This window comes from Prionailurus bengalensis, chromosome A2, assembly GCF_016509475.1.
Source record: "Prionailurus bengalensis isolate Pbe53 chromosome A2, Fcat_Pben_1.1_paternal_pri, whole genome shotgun sequence".
In the NCBI taxonomy this organism is placed as follows: domain Eukaryota; kingdom Metazoa; phylum Chordata; class Mammalia; order Carnivora; family Felidae; genus Prionailurus; species Prionailurus bengalensis.
Window position 1 is genome coordinate 24989141 of NC_057348.1, and position 23625 is coordinate 25012765.

General features: G+C 35.1%; 1 protein-coding gene across 10 annotated transcripts in view; it reads right to left on the reverse strand.

Annotated features, from left to right (window-relative positions):
- TASOR (transcription activation suppressor) overlaps positions 1-23625 on the reverse strand; it is a 52632-nt gene that overhangs the window by 18058 nt on the left and 10949 nt on the right. For 8 of the 10 annotated variants that reach the window (XM_043587679.1, XM_043587683.1, XM_043587680.1 and 5 more), the window contains exons 5-14: positions 23299-23390; positions 22488-22622; positions 19936-20060; positions 17782-17813; positions 16942-17047; positions 16071-16174; positions 15888-15991; positions 5289-5361; positions 5115-5186; positions 3023-3724 (exon numbers count right to left, since the gene is read on the reverse strand). In XM_043587679.1, coding sequence (XP_043443614.1) covers positions 3023-3724; positions 5115-5186; positions 5289-5361; positions 15888-15991; positions 16071-16174; positions 16942-17047; positions 17782-17813; positions 19936-20060; positions 22488-22622; positions 23299-23390 — 1545 coding nt within the window. The remainder of the gene's footprint in view (positions 1-3022; positions 3725-5114; positions 5187-5288; positions 5362-15887; positions 15992-16070; positions 16175-16941; positions 17048-17781; positions 17814-19935; positions 20061-22487; positions 22623-23298; positions 23391-23625) is intronic. The other 2 variants (XM_043587685.1, XM_043587689.1) reach the window with 1 other exon arrangement.

The following is a 23625-nucleotide window of genomic DNA, read 5'->3' on the forward strand; positions in this document are numbered from 1 at the left end:
AAACCTTATTTTGAATGACTAGATTACTTAATTTCATAACAAAGCTACAAAATCATCCTGAAGAAATCTATACCAAACCTGCACTAAGAACAAAAAGCAGTATGAGAGAAAACATGTTAAGACATGGTTCCAAGCAGATGTAAATCTGGGTAATCTGCACAACCATTATATTTATTTAAAAAAAAAAAAAATTTTTTTTTTCAACTTTTATTTATTTTTGGGACAGAGAGAGACAGAGCATGAGCAGGGGAGGGGCAGAGAGAGAGGGAGACACAGAATCGGAAACAGGCTCCAGGCTCTGAGCCATCAGCCCAGAGCCTGATGCGGGGCTCGAACTCACAGACCGTGAGATTGTGACCTGGCTGAAGTCGGACTCTTAACCGACTGCGCCACCCAGGCACCCCACAACCATTATATTTAAAGCCTGCAAAAGGAATAGATGTTCAAAAGTCCCATGCTTTTAATGCTGAAGGAGGGTAAAGCCTGAGTAGATGTCATGATTTCCAATTTAGGCAGACAGAGTATATATAATGTACCATAGTATATATAATGTACCAAAAACAAAAAAAGTTAGAAATAATATAGTATATACTGTATGATTCTAAATATATGAAATTATAAAATTATAGAAGTAGGAAAACTATTATATAGAGACAGAAAGCATTTCAGTGGTAGGGAGGGGTGAGATTACAAAGGAATACAAGGCAACATGTGGGAGTGATGGAAATGTTCTCTATATTGGAGTGGTGGTAACATAGCTATCAAAACTCATCTTTAAACTGTACACTTAAATGGGTACATTATACATAAATCATACCTCAAAAAGTTAATGTGAAAGAGGGTAGGGAGGTTAGGAGATTACCTCTTATTAAATGAGTAGATTCATCATCAAATCAAGGTGAGGGTATTTTAAAAGTTAGAATCCAACCTTTAAATCTCTACTTTCGGAAATCAAAAATTAAAAAATCAAAATGACTAAAAAGAAACACAAATGAGGAACACCTAGAAATACAAGTCTGACTGTCGCTTGTTCCAGTTTAACCTATCTCTTCTCCCTTCTCCCCTGCCCTGCTTCTCCTTCAAGTTATTATAATTAGCATGGCTTTCCCACCATTTTATTATTGATAAAGCCTGTCACCCACAACTATTTTTTTTACATTTTTAACAAAATTAGTCAATTAACAGCTAAAACAGTACTGAAATTTAAGTATCTTGACCATTATGTGCTCAGTGCTAGGAAACACAGTCAAGTTTAGGAACAATGTTTTAAAGTCAGTCACAAGTAAGTTATGGATTAAACATGGATTAGTGAACTATGAACTTTAGGGGAAATTATTTAACTTCTCTGAGATGGTTTCCTCATCTGAAAAATAAGAATAATAATGTCTACCACTCAAGAACTAAATGAGTCCATAAATGTAAAGCACCTGGCACATAGTAAGCACTTAATTTTCAAGATACAGGTCAACAGTATGAGTGCAGATCACTAAATGTCAACAGGTTCAGCACAGCGTAAGCTAAAGGAAATGAAAACCGTCAAGGAAAAGAGCCAAAAAGCTAAGGAGGGATCAAGCAAAGATATGAGGCTTGAGATAAATCAAAGATGCTTCATACATGAAGAAAGAAAGAGAAGTAAACTGCTGACCATGACATATTCTGAGGAGAGAGATGAGCCCTAATCAAAGAACATGTGAAAAAAGAGTGGGAATCATGGTTATTCAGGCTGGACATGCCAGCCTATAAAAAAAGCTTTGAAAGACAAATACAGAAGCTAAGACTGGAAGATGATACTGAAATGAGTGACAGATGCTAGGAAAGCCAGCCAAAGGTAAGAATAAGATGAAAATGTTGGAAAGAAAAAGAACACAGGTCAAGTGAAGAAAGAACACTTGAAAGACTGAAAACAACAGCACTGGCTAAAAAAACTTTATGCAATGATGGAAATGTCCTCTATCTGTGCTATTTCAATATGGTGGTATGGCTGATGAAATATATCAAGTATAAAGCATGAAATGAATTCTTACTTCATTTCAACTTAAACTTAAATAACAACACGTGGCTAGTGGCTACCATATGTGCAGGAAGAGAAGAATTTAAGGAAAGCAGGTAAGTAAAAAGTAACTGAGGATACAAACAGATTGCTAGAAGAATAGTACAATAAAGACATTGATTCAAATTAGTTCTGAGACCCACTGAATGCGAACACATACAAGTAAAACAGCTTAGTAAGCAACAGGAATGGAATACTGAGATCTGCCATAATCAATAAGAACAGCAGCAGCATTGCAAAATTCAAAGGTGTCTGAACGCAAGGAACACATTTCATGCTTACTTTAGCAAAGATCTTAAAATTCTAGATGAAAAATGTTTGTATTACTTGCAATACTGAAACACACAGTTTAGGGTCTCCCATTTCTGTCTTTTACTGTCAACTAAAACAAAATAAAGAAAAATAAAAAAATAAAAATAAAAAAAAAAAGAGAAGCCAAACATATTACTAGGCTCCTGGAGTGGAAAAAAAATGTGTATGCATCAAAGAAACTTAATTTTAAAGCTCAGAAGGTTCCTTTCATTAAGCAACATGCTAAAAGAACCCAATATTCAATGTACTTTTCCAATTATACAATTAAAGGGATATAAAAGGACAAGAACTCCAATTAATAGAATAAGAGCTACGCATACTTATTTTCCTCCTATCAGCCTAAGCTACACAATTCAGAAACCTGATGTCCTAAGGCAGTAGTTGGCAAATATTTTTTGTAAAGAACCAGACAATAAATATTTTAGGCTTCATGGGCCAAGCAGTCTCTGCCTCAACTCTGCCATTATAGCGTGAAAGCAGCCATATACACATAAATAAGCGTGGTTGTAGTCCATTGAAACTTTCTTTCCAAAAACAGGGGACAGGCTGGATTGGCTCTCAGGCTGTAATTTGCAGACCCCTGTACTAGGGGAAAGGACAGAACTACTTTAGTTTTGGTTGTTATTTTTATACTATATAAAAGCAACCTGATATTTTTACCTTCATATAGATGGCAATTTTCAGATAAATTACTGGTTTTGGCGAGCTTTCTCATATTTTCAGGTAGATCCTCAAGCTTCCTCTTCAAGACAGTTTTGCTTCTCATATCTTCTGTGTCTGAGTCCCCACCCACATTTTTTTTCCTACACTGAATTAAATTAATCAACTCTTTGACTCTATCCTTATCATAATCCAAAGAATGAGAGGACTTGTGCTTTCTAGGTATAATAGTTTCACCCCTTGAGTTATTTCGTTTTCCAAATTTCATTTTTGTACCATTCATTTCTTCTTCTTGGCCTTCATAATCTGAAAGTGGACTGAACTGTTGAAGTTTTCTATTTTCTTCAAAAAGCTCTTTTAATTTACAAATTGGTAACTGATACATTTCAGGCCGAAAAATATAGGCATGCAAACAATTATCAATATGGGATTTATTTTTTGGAGCTGAGTATAAGAATTTTTTATCATCTAATCGTGAATCGTATGGAAACATGATAAACTCTCGTTTACCTGAACCAAAACCTCGCTTAAAAAATTCATTTACATACTTTTCAACAACAGAATGAAAATTTATAGTATTCATATTTTTGAATTCCTTTCGACACTGAATCAAAGCAAACTGTAAAAACTGAGTTATTTTTAATACATCTGTCATGCTCTCATGTCTCTTCTGTGGTGCTGCATTAGTTGAACCTTTTTGTGCTGTAAACAAACAAAAAAGCAAACTATGTTAGCAAGCAAGAAATTAATCAAATACAGATCTATATGTTGTCAGAGAAATGCAATCATTCATACATTAATGACGAACCAAACTAGAAGTATGTACCCTAGTACATATATGTAATACAGAAATAGATGAATAGCGTGCTTCTAAAAACAGGCCAATAAGAAATTAAAACTAAAACAAAATTGCAGAACATATCTGTAAAGGGAAAAACCCACTCATTGAAGATCTTCTTCATTTCCCATTGTCCCTAAGCAATTCAACTGATGGCAAGCAAAATGTAAGGAGAAATAAAGAAGCAGGGCAAGATATGAGGCTCCTAGCAAGAGTCCTGCAACCGATAGCAATGTCACTCCTTCCTGCTATACTGTAACAACTTTAACTACACATAAATGTTCTACCCCCATAAGCAGATATGCAGGCACCAAGTGGCTACAATTGAAAATGTCATTCTTGGGGCGCCTGGATGGCTCAGTCAGTTGAACGTCTGACTTTGGCTCAGGTCATGATCTCACAGTTCATGGTTTTGAGCCCCACATCAGGCTCTGTGCTGACAGCTTAGAACCTGGAGCCTGCTTCAGATTCTGTGTCTTCCTCTCTCTGCCCCTCCCCTGTTCGCGCTCTCTCTCAAAAATAAATAAACATTAAAAAAAAAAAAAAGAAAAGAAAAAAAGAAAGAAAAGAAAAGAAAAGAAAATGACATTCCTAATCTAACAGTGAAACCCATTAGTGGGACTTTTACCTTAATATAGCATTGAAGTATGTTCTTAGAAACAGTGAATAGCAAATTTTCTCTAACCTCAGTGTGAAAAATAGAACAAACTGAGGGCTGCTGGAGGGGAGGTTGGTGGAGAAATGGGCTAAAGGGGTGATGGGCATTAAGGAGGGCACTTTTTGGGATGAGCACTGTGTGTCATATTTAAGAGATGAATCCCTGGGTTCTACTAATCCTGAAGCCAAGACTATACTGTATGTTAACTAAGTTCAATTAAAAAAAAAAAAAATCAGTGTGAAAAGCTTTTATAACTTTAAATGGCATAAATTTAACCTAGCACACGATTCTTTTATCGTTACTAAAATCTGGATGCAAAATTGAACTAAGATAAAAATTAATATAAAACCCAAAAATCTAAGCTGTAGTATTTTAATAATTACAGCCCATGTTTATTTAGTGAAAATACTGATAACAACCAAATAATTTTTAATAGTTAAAAAAAAACCCAAGTCATATATAATGTGTTTTTATTTTGCTAAGACCTCTTAATATTCCCAGTATTTCCCAAAACGTAAGAAACAAAATATTTGGAAAATTTCGATAAAATGTTAAGTATCTATAAGTAACTAGATTTAGACACTCAAAGAACTTACAAGTAACTATGCCTCTAGGTTCTTGAAATAGAAATAAAGCATGCAGGACTCGAGACTTGGCAGTCTGATGTTCTAAAAAAAAAAAAAACAAAAAAACCAGAAGCCAAATTGATTAGCAATATGTTTTAACTAAAAATTTTAGAAAGAACTGTAAAAATTAAAGAGATCACCTACCATATGGAGAAACCATTTGACAAGGAGAGAGAAGAAATAGGTATCCTCGGTCTCCCAAAGGTTTAACAAGAACCTGCATTTTTGGAAGAGGGAACAAGTTGCATCTGTTTTATTATTACTCATAAGGCAAAGACATAGCAATTTCTACTAATTATAAAGAAAACAATAAGTTATTGATCATCTTTCTTTAGGAAAAATAATTCTACTAAATTAAAAGCTCTACTCTCTGATTAACAGAATTCCAATCGAATAAAAATTACTTAGTTCTCAGAATGAAAACAAGAAATTACTACTGAAAGAGTTCCTCTAATTAACTGTGAAACCAACTTGCTGATTTTTCCTTGAAGTTAAAATGCAAGGACCAAACTAAAGACTTCAAATATCTTCCTCAGCAATTCAAAAGACCTATTATTAGTTGCTAAGGCAGTGTGTTGGATGTTGGGGGTATAAAACAACTACAGCACAAACATTGCCTTTCTGTGAGTACAGGCTAATCTCAAATGAAATGTGTTGCTATAATCTAATGTTTTCACATAAAGAACACATTTCACATCTAAGGCAATTTCCCTTGCCAGAAGTAACTTCAAAGATAAGCAACACAAGAGTCTTGAGAGTAATTTATAAATGGATGGAGAGAGTAACACAAGAAATGTCAATAATTAGTCAAGATAGAAAAGTTCTTGAAAAGATTTATAAAACAACAGAGAAAAACTATAATTTATTTATGGTTAGAAGAGATGCCAAGAGCATACTTAAGTTGGATGTTGAAGGATGGGAATACTGCCAAGAGCCTGAGATTATGGGAAGAACATTTCAATAGAGGCAACATCATGAACAAAGGCAGAATTATAATTGATGAACAGTTTGCAGGCATCAGAGTACTTATGACTGGGAAAAGGGTAATGACAGACTATGACAAACACACAAATCTAGAAGAAAAGATCACTGGCTCATTTGTAAAAAGACAAGGATGCCAAGTTAGCCAGGAATGCCCTCAAAAATATATCCTTTTGAACGGGAGTTCAAAAAACAACAAAAACCCAACAGCACTGCGCAGGAGGGGGAAGAAAACAATGTAATGCAAAGAAACTTCAGGAGCTATTGTAATTGTTCACAATACATTTTAAAGAAAGGGGAAGTAAAGGAAGAACTGAGCATGACAGTTGCACACAAACGAATTCCGGGCTCTGAAAGGAAATGTGTGCTACCTAAATTTGTATTGTAAATTTGTAACTATTCCAGTAAACAAAGTCTGTGTAAGAACGCAAATTTAAAGGACAAAAAGTAACTGCTATCAATTTACATTTAATAAAACAGTGGTTTAGGGGAGCTTGGGTGGCTCAGTCGATTTAAGTGACCGACTCTTGGTTTCAACTCAGGTCATGATCTCACAGTTTCATAAGTTGGAGCCCTGCCTGACAGCACAGAGCCTGCTTGGGATTTTCTCTCTCCTTCTCTTTCTCTGTCACTCCCCCACTTGCACTGTCTGAGTCTCTCTCAAAATAAATAAATAAACTTAAAAAAAAATGTTTTTTAAATAACATAAAAAATAAAAACACCGTTTGAATAGCCAAAAGTAAGGTGGAAAATGTACCTGCAACATTTTGTTTCAGATTCAACCACTTTTGTCCAAAAATGTTTTATACATCCTATATATTTCTGTTAACATTTTACCCAACTCCGGGTTTGTCAGAACAGGAAGTTGGGAAGCATGAGTAAGATTTTCATGTTTTGTGGTAACTAAGGAGAAAGATTCTTTTTAATGTCTCGCCTCACTCCAAGTACCAGGTTTTTAAAAATTCCATTGGCTCTGTGGCATAAAGACCCTCCTTGTCTTTTAAGGGGCATCAATGTCCCCAGAGTCTCATGGAGCACAGGGACTCTATACCCAGCAACACCACTCAGGCAGACAGAGGCCCTAACAGTAGTATTTTTGCCCTTTAGCTCCAAGAAATACTTTAAATGCTATAGGAAAGCAAACACCTGTTAACTAGGTTCTCCTACTACCTCGATTACACCTTATTGTTTTCTTCCCCTCAGAAAACAGTATTAACCCAGTCATTAATTTTTATTACTCAATTCTACTATTTTGACTTTCCATATAAATATTACAGGTAACACGGTACAAAAACAAAAATGTGTTGGGGCGCCTGGATGTCTCAGTCGGTGGAGCATATGACTCTTGATCTCAGGGTTGTGAGTTCGAGCCCTATGTTGGATGTGGAGATTACCTAAAAAGAAAATCTTTAAAAACACACAAACACACAAACAAACAAACAAAAGTGTGTTAATAATATAAAACATCAAGCTCACAACCTAGGAGGAAATAAGCTACCCTAAGTGAGATTTAGCAGAAACAAGAGATTCAAATGCCCAAGGGCTTCAAACTGGAATAACAGATGTAATATATAAAACAGGTATGAGATGCTTAAAGAAATAACTGGTAGAACTGAAAACATATTCACATAAAAATTGATACACAGATGTTCATAGCAGCTTATTCATAACAAAGAATAGAAACAATTGACAAAATGTGGTATTATCCATACAATGAAATACTGTTCAGCCATAAAAAGGAATGAAGTACTGACATGCTACAACATGGATGAACCTTAAAAACATTATGTTGAGTGAGGGGTGCTTGGGTATCTCAGTTGGTTAAGCATCCCCGACTTCAGCTCGGGTCATGATCTCGTTGCTCATGGGTTCAAGCCATGGGTTCAAGCTGTGCAGACAGCTCAGAGCCTGGAGCCTACTTCGGATTCTGTGTCTTCCTCTCTCTCTCCCCCTCCCCTGCTCAACTCTCTCAAAAATAAATAAACATTAAAAAAAATTTTTTTTAATTATGCTGAGTGAAAGAAGCAATGCACTAAAGGCCACATACTGCATGATTTCATTTATATAAAATGTCTGGAATAGACAAATCCATAAGGACAGAAGTAGATTCATAGTGGGATTGGAGGAGGAACAAATACAGAATGTATGGTTACCAGGTATGAGGTTTCTTTTCTTTCTAGGGTGATAAAAATGTTCTGAAATTAGATAGTGATGATGGCCACACAACACTGTGAATCTACTAAACATCACTGAAAAGGTGTACACTTAAAAATGGCTAGGCATGGGGCATCTGGGTGACTCAGTTGGTTGAGCATCTGGTTCTTGATATAGGCTCAAATTGTGATCTTGTGGTTGTGGGATTGAGCCCCGTGTTGGGCTCTGTGCTGAGCATGGAGCCTGTTTAAGATTCTCTCTCTCCCTCTCTGCCTCTCTCCTGCTCACACTCTCTCTCTCAAAATAAATAAATAAACATCAGTCAGTTGAGCATCCAACTCTTGATTTTGGCTCAGGTCATGATCCCAGGGCCGTGGGATCGAGCCCCATGTTGGGCTCCACACTGAGTATGAAGCCTGCTTAAGATTCTCTCTGTCCCTCTCCCTCACTCGCATTCTCTCTAAAAAATAATAATAAAAATAGAAATGGCTAAAATGAAGCTTATTTCAATATACCTCCTGAATATCAGAATAGAACCTCCATGTCCTCAATAAGTATTTCTAAAAAATATTAACAAGAATCTATTTAAAAAGAAAAAAAAAAAAAGACCAGGCAGGTCTTAAAAATAAGCAAATACAACTTTTAAGAAATCAAAAATATTATGTGAAATTGGAAACTCAACGAATGGATTAAATAACAAACCAGACACAGCTAAAGACAGAATTTGTAAACTAGAGGGTAACTATGATGAAATCACTCAGAATGAAGCAGAGAAACAAGTAGATGTAAAACACAAGAAGTTCACAGACATCAAGAACATAATGAAAAGACCTGACATAGGATGCTCCAGGTTCCTAGAAAAACAGTCTACAAAGAATGAAGGAGAAATATAATCAGAAAGATAATGACTAATTGTATTATAGAAATGCATCTATAAATCCAGATATCAAATTATACCAAGGTGGATAAATAAGAAATCTATACCTAGATATAGAGTTGAAAAACACCAAAGACAAAGATTAAAAAAAACAACCAGAAAAAAGATGACGACCTACAAAGGAACGATAATTAGACTAAGAACTGACCTCTCAACAAAAATAGAAGCCGGAAGATATTGTAATATAGTCAAAGCACTAAGAGGAAATAGCTGTCAACCCAGAATTGTGTAACCAGAATCTGACAAAGAATACACTTTTTTTGGCAAATCTACAGAGCATCTACAGGGCATGTTCAAAAATTGACCACAAAGTTGGCTTTAGATCAAGTATCAATACATTTCAAATAATCACCACCTGTTTTGATTATAACAATTAAATGGGGAAAAAAAAAGACAAAAGTATTCTTATATATTTGGAAATTTAAAAACAATCCTCTATATCACATATCAAAATAGAAAATCATAATGGAAACTAAAAAGTACTTAGAACTGAATGATAATGAAAATCCTACATATTAAAAGTTGTGGAATGCAACTAAAAGAGTACTTGCATTGACCATTTTTCCAACTTAAGAAAGCAGAAATAAAATGAACCTCCCAAAAGTTGAAATTAATAGAACAGCTAAAATTAGGAAAAGAGTAAAACAAAGATATAACAGAAGGTTAAAACCATAATTTGGTTAAGATTAATAAAACACACAAACCCCTGGTGAAAGTGACTAATAAGGGAAGGCATAATGAAAATATTATCACATAATAATGCTCACAACAGCTATTAATAGACTATTTAAATGACTATATTGCAATAAACTAAAACACAGAAAAAATGGACAAATTCCTAAAAATCAAACAAAACCATAATATATCTAAACTGACATAAGAATAGAAAACCTGAGAAGTTTAACTATTAAATTCAATCAGTACTTTAAAATCATCCAGAAAAACGAAGACAGTTTTGTAATTAAGTGCTAGCCAACATCCAAAGAACAGATTATTCTAATCATATGTACAAACATCTCTTACAAAATGAGGAAAACTATCCAACTCAATTCTGAGAAGCTAGTGTAACTTTTAAGTTTTTATTTATTTATTTTGAGAGAAAGTGTGTGTGTGCACTAGCAGGGAAGGGGCAAAGAGAGAGGGAGAGAGAATTCCAAGCAGGCTCTGTGCTGTCAGTGTAGACCTTGATGCAGGGCTCAATCTCACCATGAGATCATGACCTGAGCCAAGATCAAAAGTTGGACATTTAACTGACTGAACCATCCAGGTGCCCACTAGTATAACTTTGATACAAAAACTAGACAAGAACAAGATTGCAGGTCAATCTAACTTATCACAGATACAAAATTTTTCAACAAAACATTCACAGATCAAACCATACATTACAAAAAAAAAAAAAAAGTGAAGTTGGTGTTCTTAACTAGCAATACAAACATAGTTTTTTGTTTTTGTTTTTTTTTTTTAACGTTTATTTATTTTTGGGACAGAGAGAGACAGAGCATGAACGGGGGAGGGGCAGAGAGAGAGAGGGAGACACAGAATTGGAAACAGGCTCCAGGCTCCGAGCCATCAGCCCAGAGCCTGATGTGGGGCTCGAACTCACGGACCGCGAGATCGGGACCTGGCTGAAGTCGGACGCTTAACCGACTGCGCCACCCAGGCGCCCCCAAACATAGTTTAATACTGGCAAAAGATAAATGTAATTCATCTTCTAAGTCTACAGAATAAATATTACATGTGATAGTTAATTTTGTGTGTCAACATGACTGGGCCACAGGGTGTCCAGATATTTGGTCAAACTCTATTCTGGCTGTTTCTGAGAATATTTTTGGATGACTTTAACACATAAGCTTTCCTGATTCTCCAGCTTGGTGACTGCAAATTTTGGAATTTTATGGGCTCCATAACTGTGTGAGCCAATTCTTTATAATAAATCTCTTTCTATATATGTACATCCTATTAGTTCTGTTCCTCTGGAGAACCCTAATACACCTTGTTACCAACTTGATAAAAGCCAAAAACAAAAACAACAACAAAAAATGAAAAAAGCATTAAAAAAAATTCAAAACCCATAGTGGTTAAAATAATGAAGGAAATTTTTAAACTGATAAAGGTATCTATGAAAAATCTACTACAAACTTCCTACCTAATGGTTCATGTTAGACATGTTCTTTTTAAAATCAAAGACCAGAGAATGCCTCCAACTACCACTTTTATTCAACATTGTACTGGAGATCCTAGATTACACAGTAATACTAATGCAAGAAAGAGAAATACAAAGCTTGAAGACTAGAAAGGAAAAAAAAACCAATGTTGCTTCCAGATAATAAAATCTATATAGCAATCTCAAACAATGTACAAAAAATAAATTATTCAAATTTCATACTCTGATCTAACATATAATTAATACATAAATATCAATTACATTTTTATATACACAACGAACAGAAAATGTACTGAAATGGAAAATACTGTTTACAATCACACCAAAAACAATTAAATGGCTGGGGATAAACCAAACAAAAAATAAGCAAGACATGTACCCAGAAAACTATAAAGCTCTACTAAAAGAATACCCTAAAAGAGTAAAGAGATAATCCTGTTCATGGATAAGACAGTAACATAAAACACATCAATTCTCTCAAATTTCATCTATAGATTAACAAAATCTCAATAGGGCTTTTTTGGGGGGGGGGGAGGCACCTTAAAATCTGATTCTAACATTTTTTGCATAAAGCAAAGCTGAGGGGAGCCTAAGGAGCTCACTCAGTTGAGCAACAGACTCCTGATTTCAGCTCATGTCATGATCCCAGAGTCATGGGATCCCACATCAGCCCAGAGCCTGCTTAGGATTCTCTCTAAAATGAAAAAAAAAAAAAAAAAAAAATTAAAGAAAGAAAAAAGCAAAGCTGATATTTAAATATTTGGAAAAAAGTTCCATCTCAAATAGCAAAACAGTTCCCAAAAGAGTCAGTTGACTCTACCTCATATCAAGGCTTCTCGGTGGAGAAATGTTTCAGGAACAATTTGGTATTCATATTGGGGAAAAAAATGAATATTGGATTCCTATATTATATCACACAAAAACAAAACAAGCAAAAACCTATTTATTTATTTAAAGACCTAGGTGCCAAAGGCAAAATCATAACATATTCAGAAGAAAGCACAGGGGCAATACCTGTAAGATCTAGGGGGTAAGGAAAGATTTGTTAAAGTCACAAACAGTGCTTAACATTCAGGCAGATAAATTTAAACACACTGAAGTTAGGAACATCTGTTCTTCAAAAAACACCAGGAATAAAGTGAAAAGGCAAGCATAGATTATGAAAAAAAAATTCTAGCACACATAGCTCAGTATTAGGACCCAAAAATGTATTAAAAATTTCTCTAATAAGTAAGAAAACGCAAGGCAGGGGCACCTGGGTGGCTCAGTCAGTTAAGCATCTGACTTTGGCTCAGGTCATGATCTCAAGGGTTGTGGGTTGGAGCCCCACATCAGGTTCTGTGCTGACAGCTCAGAGCCTGGAGCCAGCTTTGGATTCTGTGTCTCCCTCTCTCTCTGCCCCTCCCCTGCTTGCTTGCTCGCTCGCTCTCTCTCTCTCAAAAATAAACATTTAAAAAATTTTAAGAAATAAAATAGTAAAAAAAAATAATAAAATAGAAACACAAAGCACTCAAACAATAGGCAACTGAATATGGAAAGAAATACATTCATAAATGGATGATCAACTCATCATATTTCAGGAAAATACAGGCTAAAATCACAGTACAATATATTTTATACCTACCATACTGGCAAGATTATGCCACAGTCTGACTATACTAGTAACCGTGAATTTATGAGAACTTGCTGGTAGTAAGGGATATAAATTGGTACAAATATTTTTTTTAATTGGTACAGATATTTAAAACAATATGACATTATCTTGTAAAGCTAGTCATGTAGAATTATGATTCAATGATTCTACTTATCGATAATAAATCTAATATACTAGATATATACCCAAGAGAAAAAATTTTTGTACATGTCACACTGGGAGATATACAGAAGAGTGTTCACATCAGAAATAACGTTCAAATTTAGTGACATATATCATTTTCCTTTATATTAAGTTAGTTTTAAGAATTACTAACTTATCAATAACCAACCAAAAGAAAGCTCAATATAATTTTACTTATAGTACAAATCTCCTTGTGAGGAAATAAAGTTTCCCTAATTTCTCTGTGGTCCTCCAAAACTAGCCTTCTGATGCACAAAAAAGTAAATATACAGATAGGGAAATGTTTGCATTCACTTCCCCCAGAAATATTTTACTCCTCACGTACTTTATAGCCAATTATCTAAGTAACTGCTCTGATCCAAAAAGATAATTAAATTTCTCTTATCTCCCTGAGAGTGCCATGTGGGTACACAAGAGGAACAAGAGGTTACAGCACAGATTAGTTCCTCTGTTTTAAGTTCCAGAGGGCTGAATGTATCCTGAAGAGATTTTATTTATTTATCACAGTATTGGAGTTAATATTCATCACATTTTCAAGGAGAACTTCCCAGAAGGGGAGGGAGACAGTGGCCTTCTTCCCTTAATAAGCAAAGAAAAGTAATTTTTCCTCATCCCTTGCCTGTGGAATATCCAGCCACCTGCACAGGATAACAGACCTGTCTTTCCTCGGGATGCCCTAAGGCTAAGGACTAGGGGGCAAAGGAAGGCCAATATATTTACTACCGTGAGGTATTCACTAAATCTATCTCTGATTCAGAACATTTAGTGTGCATATTCAAGATAAAACTATTGAGAACTCAACAGTCCCCAATGTATCTCCCATCTTCATTAGAACTATGAAGAAAGTAGCCATAGTTAGAATAATTCCCAATGAGGTTGCAGGAAAAGGGATAGCTATACAAAAATATCTCAACTCCGTTAGACTCAGGTAGTATACCCCTGCAGAATGCTCATGCCCTCTAAGACATAGGATCTTACTCTATTTCTTAACCCTGAGAAAACCCAGTCCTCTAAGAATCTAATATAGTACTTGCTCAGGTGAAGAATAAGATACCAGTATCTTCCTATCCCGAGTCTCACTATTAGAATGGAAGATACTGTAATTTTCTGATAAACTCCTCATTGTCAAGATTCTCAATACTCATTCTCTGAAATGCAAGAACTGAACAGATTTGGATAACCCAGTATCTCACCATACCCAAACCTACAATCTGAACTTTCACTTTCTGAACTCAGGAATTAAACAGATTTTGATGTGAGGAATAGTTGTATTAGGCAAGCTTTCAGAAGAAAACAAACAAATGTAAATATGAGTATATTCATATGTGGTGAATGTGCATCTGTCCATATGTATGTGTTATAAGATGCCCAGTCCAAAGATTTCCAGCTGGTTAGTCAAAAAATTATTGTTAGATGTCCACCAATTCATAACTATATAAACTCTGCCTATAAATTTTGTACACAATTTGACTCTGCCACTCTAAACAATGGATGGGTTAAGAAAATAAATATGCATACAACAAAATTCTACATAACCATTAAAAATGCAGTTGTCAGTTCTGAAAATCACTGATAGTAACCTCCATTTGACTACCTGGAAATTGAGGCTCAATAAAATGAGTAGAAAGAAGTTAACTGCTGAAAAGCTTTTATCACATGGCATACCTGTGCAAAAAACTTCTTCCCCTATTGAAATGTCTCACCAACATTCCAAGGTTAACCAAAACCTTGCAATAACCCCTCTCTGTAACCAACTCCTCTCCTTCAGCAGAACTACACATAATAGCATGTATTCATCTTGTTCTTTCCTAAACCCATCACAACTAATGCCTGACCTAAACCCTCAATCTAAACTCAATAAAATCAGTATCTATTATTGGATACTACCTAGTAAACAGCTCTTAAATCAGTCTCATATCATCGTTCTTACCTCTCTCCTCTAACCCACTACCACCCTCTAATGTAATGCTACTTTCCTGCCCCATCTCGCCTCTTTATTCTTTACAGAGTAACCAAATAAATTTCCCAAACACAGATCTGATCATGTTGTATACACAATCAAAAACATATCCTGCGCTCCCTTTAAAACCAACTGCTCTTAGGATCACACCCAAAATTCCAAACACTTGAACACTGCCTACACAACACTGCAGGACACAGGCCCCACCCCCACAACTTTTCTAGTCTCAAGTCCTACCACTTTCCCCCAACTACTCTAGTGTTCCTTTCTCTTTCAACCTCACCAAGCAATTGTTCTGATGATTCTTCAAATATGGCACAGTCCTACTAGAACAAACCATATTGAGTAACTCCATTTATCACTCTGTATATGATCCAGAAAAGTCCTTATCTCATTCTTTTTGGAATTATACACCCTGCATAAGAAAATATTCAATAAATATTTGTTGTCACAATCACAAAATACAATAAAGATACTTCATGGAGAAGACTTGCAGAAGGTCTAGTGTCATGGCTTTTAAAAAAAAAAAAAACAACGACAACAACTACTAAAGGCCATAGTAAAATGGTTCACTAAATAATATCGACAAAGACAGAGACCCTATGGTACTCTGAGGCAAAAATGAAATAAATTGAAATATTAATATGATCACTTATTCAAACACTTATTTCTAAGGGAGAATGAGGAACATTTTAAAACCTTTTACTCACAAGTTTTTCTTTCTCTAGTTTTTGTAGTAAACTCTCCATGTTACTTCCAATTCTTGTCTTTTCTACAACTTCATAAAGGCTGCAATACATTCCATTCTTCAAAACTGACATAAGAAAAAATACAAGGTAAATATTCAAATCAAATCTGCTTCTTATATATTTTAATAAAATTAAATTACTTACCTTCACTTGGACCTAAGTATGTTTCCTTATAAAACAGCGCGGGAGGGATTTTCTGTTTCAGATGATCAATACTCATAACTGTTTCAACATCTAACTTTTCGGGACTGAAAGAAAATTGAAAAAGTATGTTTGCCTCACCTGTATTTTTAACTCTAGCAATGTTATCTCCTTTCCACCCACAACATACTATTAATATTAGACTTGATTCTAAAGAGGATTGGAAATGGGAAGCCCAGATATATAGAGAAGTAGATAGGAAGACTGGTAATATCACCAACCTTCCATTTTTAAGCCAGAAGCTAATCTTATACACCAATTTTCCTAACCACAAAGGATTAAAGGCTGTCCTTTTATTAAGACAATTTGAGTATGAATCCTGAAAGTAATCATCAAACATTTAATGAAGGCCCATAATGTTTGGGTGGTAGCAAAAGATCATTTTAGACCATTCTATTCTAATATATGCTGCACAGGACTGAAAACAGTCTATAAATTTTAACTTACCTCACCACATCAAAGAGGTTTCCAACAAAGAACTGATAACTTTTAGGTCTACCATGTTCAAATTGCTAAATGACAAATATATCTAATTAGGATAAAACTCTGAAAAATTACTTTTAAAATTTAAAATCATTCAGAAACTTTTATGCTATAAATGTATATGACTATTTAGCCCATTCTCAAACCAAGATAGAAAAGCAGAGGGCCCATTTTGCCAACTGTGTTTCCCAAGTTATCAATCTTTTAAAACAAATCGACATTTATATTGAAGTTCTTGTGGACCAAAGCAAAATTTAAATATAAGAATAAAAAGCAAAAGAAGAAACTATATTGAGCAACCGCTAATTGCTATTTCTTATAACATACTTACAGCTTGATAGGCAAAAAAGCACGAGTGGTTGACCTCAGAGAAATATAACACAAAAGCTTTCCTTTATTTAAAAGCTGTCCTTTCCACAAGGTGTAGTTAAATTTGTCTAAATAAAAAGAATGATATAATTCAGCCTCTAGCAGCCCAGAAGCAAATACATGTTTACTACAAATAAGGGAAAAACATCTATGACAACAAAAAACAAAAATCACACAAAAAACACCCATGACATTGCTATTTAGGAGAGAGTTCAAATAATAGGATTTTTGTTTCAGGTATCTTTTCCCCTACAGGATTATTCCAGCTGCAAAAAATTAACAAATTTGTCTAAATGTCTTCATATCAGACAGTTGAAGAGCAAAGACCAAGCATTTACTGCCTTCTTATTTCACCCAAAGGAGACTATCTTACTATATTAAATCCAGTTAACTACACAAATCACAAATCCCCACAGCATCTCCTATCCTCTCTACTCACTTTCTTTTCATTGTGGAGAAACTTGATGACAGAAAATGTCAATTTTGCTTTTAATCTTTTCTGTGTCTTCTAAATCCTAAACTTCTGATAAATGTATTTTAATTATCTAAGTTGTAAAGCTTGTTTGTTTACTTTTATCAAAGTGCTAAAATCCTTTGGTTTACTCATAGTTTCAGCAGCTTCTAAAGAAGACCTTATGCTTGGACAACCAAATGTTGATGCTATATCATAACATGGCCTCACCCCCTTTATCATACTTTGCAGATTTTTGTCCATTATAAAAATAAAGCAAAACACTAATTTTTTTACTTTATGTATTCTTCCAATTTATAAAACTAAAGGAAAATAATAAAAGAATCTTACCAGTGTTTCTATCTGCATTGAAACTGTTAGATCTACAAGTTTTAAAAAGAAAAGAAAACATTACTGATTGGTAACAAGAAAGTTAATATTCAGGATCTTGACATAAGCACTATTTCTAATGGCATAAGGTACAAGAAAAATTAAATCCTTTTTATCCAAGTGGGAAATACATATGAACTACTTATTACAACACTTAAAAATCTAAGTCTATATGAAGAAAACAATTACTTACTTGGCTCAAATTATCATATCTGTCCAAATTTATGGGAGCTATTTTCCCCAAAAATAGTCATCAGGAGAAAACAGAGTCCATTAAAGTCTCTGTGAATTACTTTATTTTGGTGATAAGATTTGAAAAAATAGCCTCAAAATACACTTAAATGTATTTATTCATCATTCAATAAATATTTACCAAGTTCCTATTATTTACCAGGCACAGTTCTAGATAACAGGATTACCAGGATGAACAAAGCCCCTGCCTTCATAGAGTTTACAACCTCATGAAGATTCCAGGCAACAACCAAAAGTAGTATATAGTTTACCAGATGATGGTTTTAAGTGAAACCAGAAAAAGAGAAAGCAATAAGGTTATGGGGTTAAAAACAAAAATCATGAAAGGCCTCACTGATAAAGTCACCTTTAAGGAGAGATCTGATAAAGGTTTTTAGTGTAAACAATGTAGCTAATTGGGAAAAGAGAACAGTAAATGCAGAGGCCCTGAGGCAGAATGATTCATAGCAGCATTTGAGGTATAGCAAAGGTGTTCAAACAATGCTCATTTTTAAATGATATGGAGACCAAAAGATAGAATCAAAGAAGAGGCAAAAAAAAAAAAAAATTAACACAGTTACAATTCCTGGAGGTATGACCTCATAATTACTAAGTGGTGGATGTCTTTTAAAGATTACTATCGAAAGGCCCTATTGTAAATTTATCATGGAAATCATAAACACAGAGCCACAAGAAAAATGAAAATCACAAGTGTCTGGATAACATATGAACTGCTACTTATGGCTATGGATGGATGGTTACCAGGGCTATTTGGTGACATGAAATAAGTGTGCTGGATCTCAAACAACTTAAAGAAAGACAAGATGATTTGATCTGGAAAACCAACGAAAAGGTTGACCTCAAAAATGTGTTTCATGATATGTGGCTTTTTAAAAACAGTATTTCTAAATTAATAAGGCTCATACATAACTTTAAACAGACATTTGACCATTTCACCTACATCCCTATACATTTACTTATTCAATTTTACCAACATTTTTTCTGGAATCACCACATGGGCGAAACAATAAGGGAGACTACTTTGCATTTGGTCACTTTGTATTAAAGCTTATAAGAAATCATCAGTGGTACTCAACTCACTGAAAATCAGAATCACCTGGAAGCTTTTAAAATTACCAATGCCTAGGGAGGGCTAAGTTCGTTGATTCCCGCTTATGTCATGATCTCACGGTTTGTGAGATTGAGCCCCACATTGAGCTCTGCACTGACAGCACAGCCTGCTTGGGATTCTCTCTCTGCTCCTCCTGTCTCTCAAAATAAACAAACACTGAAAAAAAATTACCAATGCCTAGGCTCCTTAATACACATTTGATTTAATTTGTTTGAGGTAGGATCAGGGATCTTTTGTAGAAGCTCCTCATTTGTAGGAGAGCTAACACACAAAATTTCACTTTTTTTTAAAAGCTGCATTTTAGGGGGACCTGGGTGGCTCAGTTGGTTAAGCGTCTGACTTCAGCTCAGTCATGATCTCACGGCTCCTGGGTTTAAGCCCTGCATAGGGCTCTGAGCCCCCCCATAGCTCAGAGACTGGAGCCGCTTCGGATTCTGTGTCTCCCTCTCTCTCTCAAAAATGAATAAACATCAAAAAAAAATTTTTTTTAATAAATAAATAAAAGCTGCATTTTACTCAACTATGCAAACCTTCAATATCAAGAAAAAAAAAGGGTTAACTGGTGAGGTTTAAGTAAATTTTAGTTGCATATAAAGTACATTTTTCACACTCTACTTTTACAAGTCATCATAAACACTGTGCATCTAATTAGTTGCAAGGCAAGAAAAAAAATGGGAAGAAAAGAGTGTTCTAGGCCATGCAGGATATGTAAATTAGTATTCTGAATGATGTCTAAAACTCATGAGTCTTACCTTGATGAAGGTACAAACTTCGGAGTTTGTATATCATCTTTGTAAGTAAAAGATACAACGGCATATGGACACACATGTCTTGGTCTTCGCCTGAGTTCATCAAAGATATACTCATAAAAATAATACTAAAAATAAGAAAATGCAAAATTAACTTCTATAAAAAGACAAAAAGGTACAGAGTAGAATCTTTAGTTGCCTGACTTTAGAGAAACATAACACCATTTAAATATCTCTAACAGGAAGTATCTTTAAGCACTGCTTGTTAATTTATTTAAAATAATTTGCACTTTATATTCATTTTATGGTATAAAGTATTCTGCTTCTATCTATCTATCTACCTACCTACCTACCTACCTACCTATCAATCAATCATGCCAGAGCACTAATAGGTACTTGAAAAAGTTATTACTAAAGAGCTGAGGGCTCGGTATGTGCAACAAATTTCCTCATAAAAATGTTACAAATGGACATTTATAAGCTCCAAGCCAGCCCAGAAAAGTCAATTCGATCCGAAAAGTAAAATGCTAAGGACACAATCTCAACCAAATCTAGTATTCTGTTCATTATTTCAAAAGAAAAATATATTCTTGGCTCTAACCACAGACTAACCAGAAAAAAGGAGGTAGAAGAGATTATGAACACAGGTGACAAACGTAGCTAATTGTCTTACTACCCATCTGCTTCTCCCCTTCACCTATTCACAACATTCATTAGGGTTTTGTGACTCACAGGCTAGTGATTTTTTTTTTTTTTTTTTTGAGAGAGAGAGAGAGAGAGAGAGAGAGCATGGGAGGGTCAGAGAGAGAGGGAGACACTGAATCCGAAGCAGGCTCCAGGTTCTGAGCTGTCAGCACAGAGCCTGACATGGGGCTCAAACCCACAGACTGGAAGATCATGACCCAAGCCGAAGTGGGACACCTAACCAACTGAGCCACCCAGGCACCAACCCAGACTAGTGATTTTCATTAAAAAGAATGCCCTGGTTTATAAAGAAAGCATTGTCCTTCAAAGTTTATTCCCTTGGGAAACTACTGATTTTCAATATTGTTGCTGCTCTAAAAATGCCTGGAAATTTTTTGGAAACATCAAGCCAGTTTACAAGTTCTGCTAGAAAAACCTACTGCTTTAAGAAAAGGGCGGGGGGGTGGGGGGCACTGGGTGGCTCAGTGGTTAAGCATCTCTTGACTTCAGCTTACAAGGTTCCTGAGTTTGAGCCCCACATCCAGTTCTGCACTGATGGCACAGAGCCTGCTTAGAATTCTCTCTCCTTCTCTTTGTCCCTCCCCCACATTTGCTCATGTGCACGCTCTCTCTCTCAAAAACAACTATACAAAAAAAAGAAAAAGAAAAGCCTATTGCTACCTTCTCCAACTACTGTTCAGAAGGCAAACAAACAAGTCAGCCCAGACATCTTTGGTGAACATAATTTTTGCTGAAAGCCCCCAACAATACGTCTTGCCCATTCAGAGTCTTCAAAAAGTCAACTATACATTTCAATTAAAAAAAGTTTCAAGGATATCTGGTTGGCTCAGTCAGTACACTGTGTAACTCTAGATCTGGAGTTCATGAGTTCAAGCCCCATGTTGGGTGTAGAGATTAAGATTACTTAAAAAAACAACAACAACAAACCACAAAAAAAAAAAAAAAACACAAAAGCTTCACTCACACTCACAATTTTTTTTTTTTTTAAGGAGCTGGGTGTGAAGCCTGCTTGAGATTCTCTCTCTGGAGAATCCTGAGCCTCAGAGAATATGGCAGCAATGGCCAACACCATGATTCACCTGGTGAAACATGAGGAAAGGACCTTGCTAACTTGTCCCCAGACTCCTGACCAATCAAAACTGTACAATAATAAATTTGTGTTGTTTTAAGCCACTAAATTTGTAGTAATTTGTTATGCAGCAATAAAAAACTAGTACAATGAAACAAACAAAAAAAGGTTCTCTCCCTTGACCCCGCCTGCGCGTGTGCACTTCCAAAACAAAATGACTAAAATTTGGTAAATATTATACTTTTAAGTACCTGTAGTTTACTGTATTATCAATTATATCTGAATAAAACTTACATCTTAGAAAACTCTAAGTTTGTAGTCTTAGAAAAACGTTAAAATAAAAAATATCAAATCAACAGTGCAAAATTACATCAATTAAGGTAATTCAAGGGGCTTCAACTTTACCTTGAAGAATGAGTAGTATTTTATTAGACAGGATATCTTTCTAGGCCAGGATCTAGGCCAAGAGAAGCCTAGGCTTCAAATAAAATGAGGTTTACTGAGGGCAGCAATCATACAAAACATCAGCTTGGAAGGAAGAACTAGACTAAGGAATGTATTACTTTGTTAAGTCTGGGGAGCCACAAGACTTAGGTTTCTGAATGGTCTTGAAAACACGGAACAAACAGTAGTGAGAAACACTGGAGTCTGGTAGTGTTATATGGACACCAGAGGTTAGACTGGTGTGGTGGCAGAAGGTACAGAAAAGGAGACATTTTAAAGGATTTGATGACAAAACAGATATGAAGTCATTAACACTGAAATGAATCCAGGCACTTACCTGGGTAAGCTCATAGGCTCTGTAAGCCAAAAGTGATGTAACTCTATTGGCATTCTTTGACACGTGACATTCATGTTTCGGCGTTGGGTCCAAAGCACTTTTATTTAATATAGACTCCAAACTTTTTATTTTACCCTAAAATAAAGAAAACCTTTTTTAAGTCCACCTAACCTAATTATTGACTATATGACATTACAAAATACCTCTCTGAATACAGATCACCTATGACAACAGTTCTTTCCTTTAATACCTGGTAACACTCAACACTTTTTACCAATATTGAAGCAGTAAAAAGGAGTTAACCATGAAAAAAAGTGCTGTTTGAATTTAATAACAAGGAAATAAAAAAAATTTTCTTTAAATGTTTATTTTTGAGAGAGAGAGAGAGACAGACAGACAGACCATGAGCAGGGAAGGGGCAGAGAGAGAGGGGAGACACAGAATCCGAAGCAGGCTCCAGGCTCTGAGCTGTCAGCACAGAGCCTGATGTGGGGCTCGAAACCACAAACCGTGGATCATGACCTGAAGTCGGACGCTCAACCGACTGAGCCACCCAGGCGCCCCAAGGAAATAAAAATTTTATTCACAACACTGTTCATTAGCCTAAATGACATTACCAGTTGTATTACCTCTTCATTCTTTTCTTTGGAAAGGAAGTCAAATAGATTAAAGATGGCAAACCACTCTTCAAAGTATGTTTATCTACTAAATAAAGCAAGCATCAATTTTAATCAAACTCCTAAAGACAGAGCCAACTAAAATCCAAACCAAATGCTGTCTTTGATATATGAAATGTAAAAGTTAAAATTACCTTCATTATTTTAAAAATAACAACATCGCCCACTGCCCCAGCTTCCAAAGGGTTAGCTTGTAATAAATCAGCATACTTAGAAAGATAGATACCTAGTAAAGAGGGAAAAATTAAATAATTTGAATAAGGGCACAAATACTAAAAAGAAAATTCAAACATTTAATCTAATGATGAGAGAAAAAGTATGACAACTTAAAAAAAATGTAATGGCAGTAAAGACAGTGGATATTAATCCAAAGCAAAACAAACAAAAAACAAAACCACAAAACAACAAAAAAACCTGTGAAACTATCCAAATTTCTCAAAATCACCAGGACTGAGTTAAAA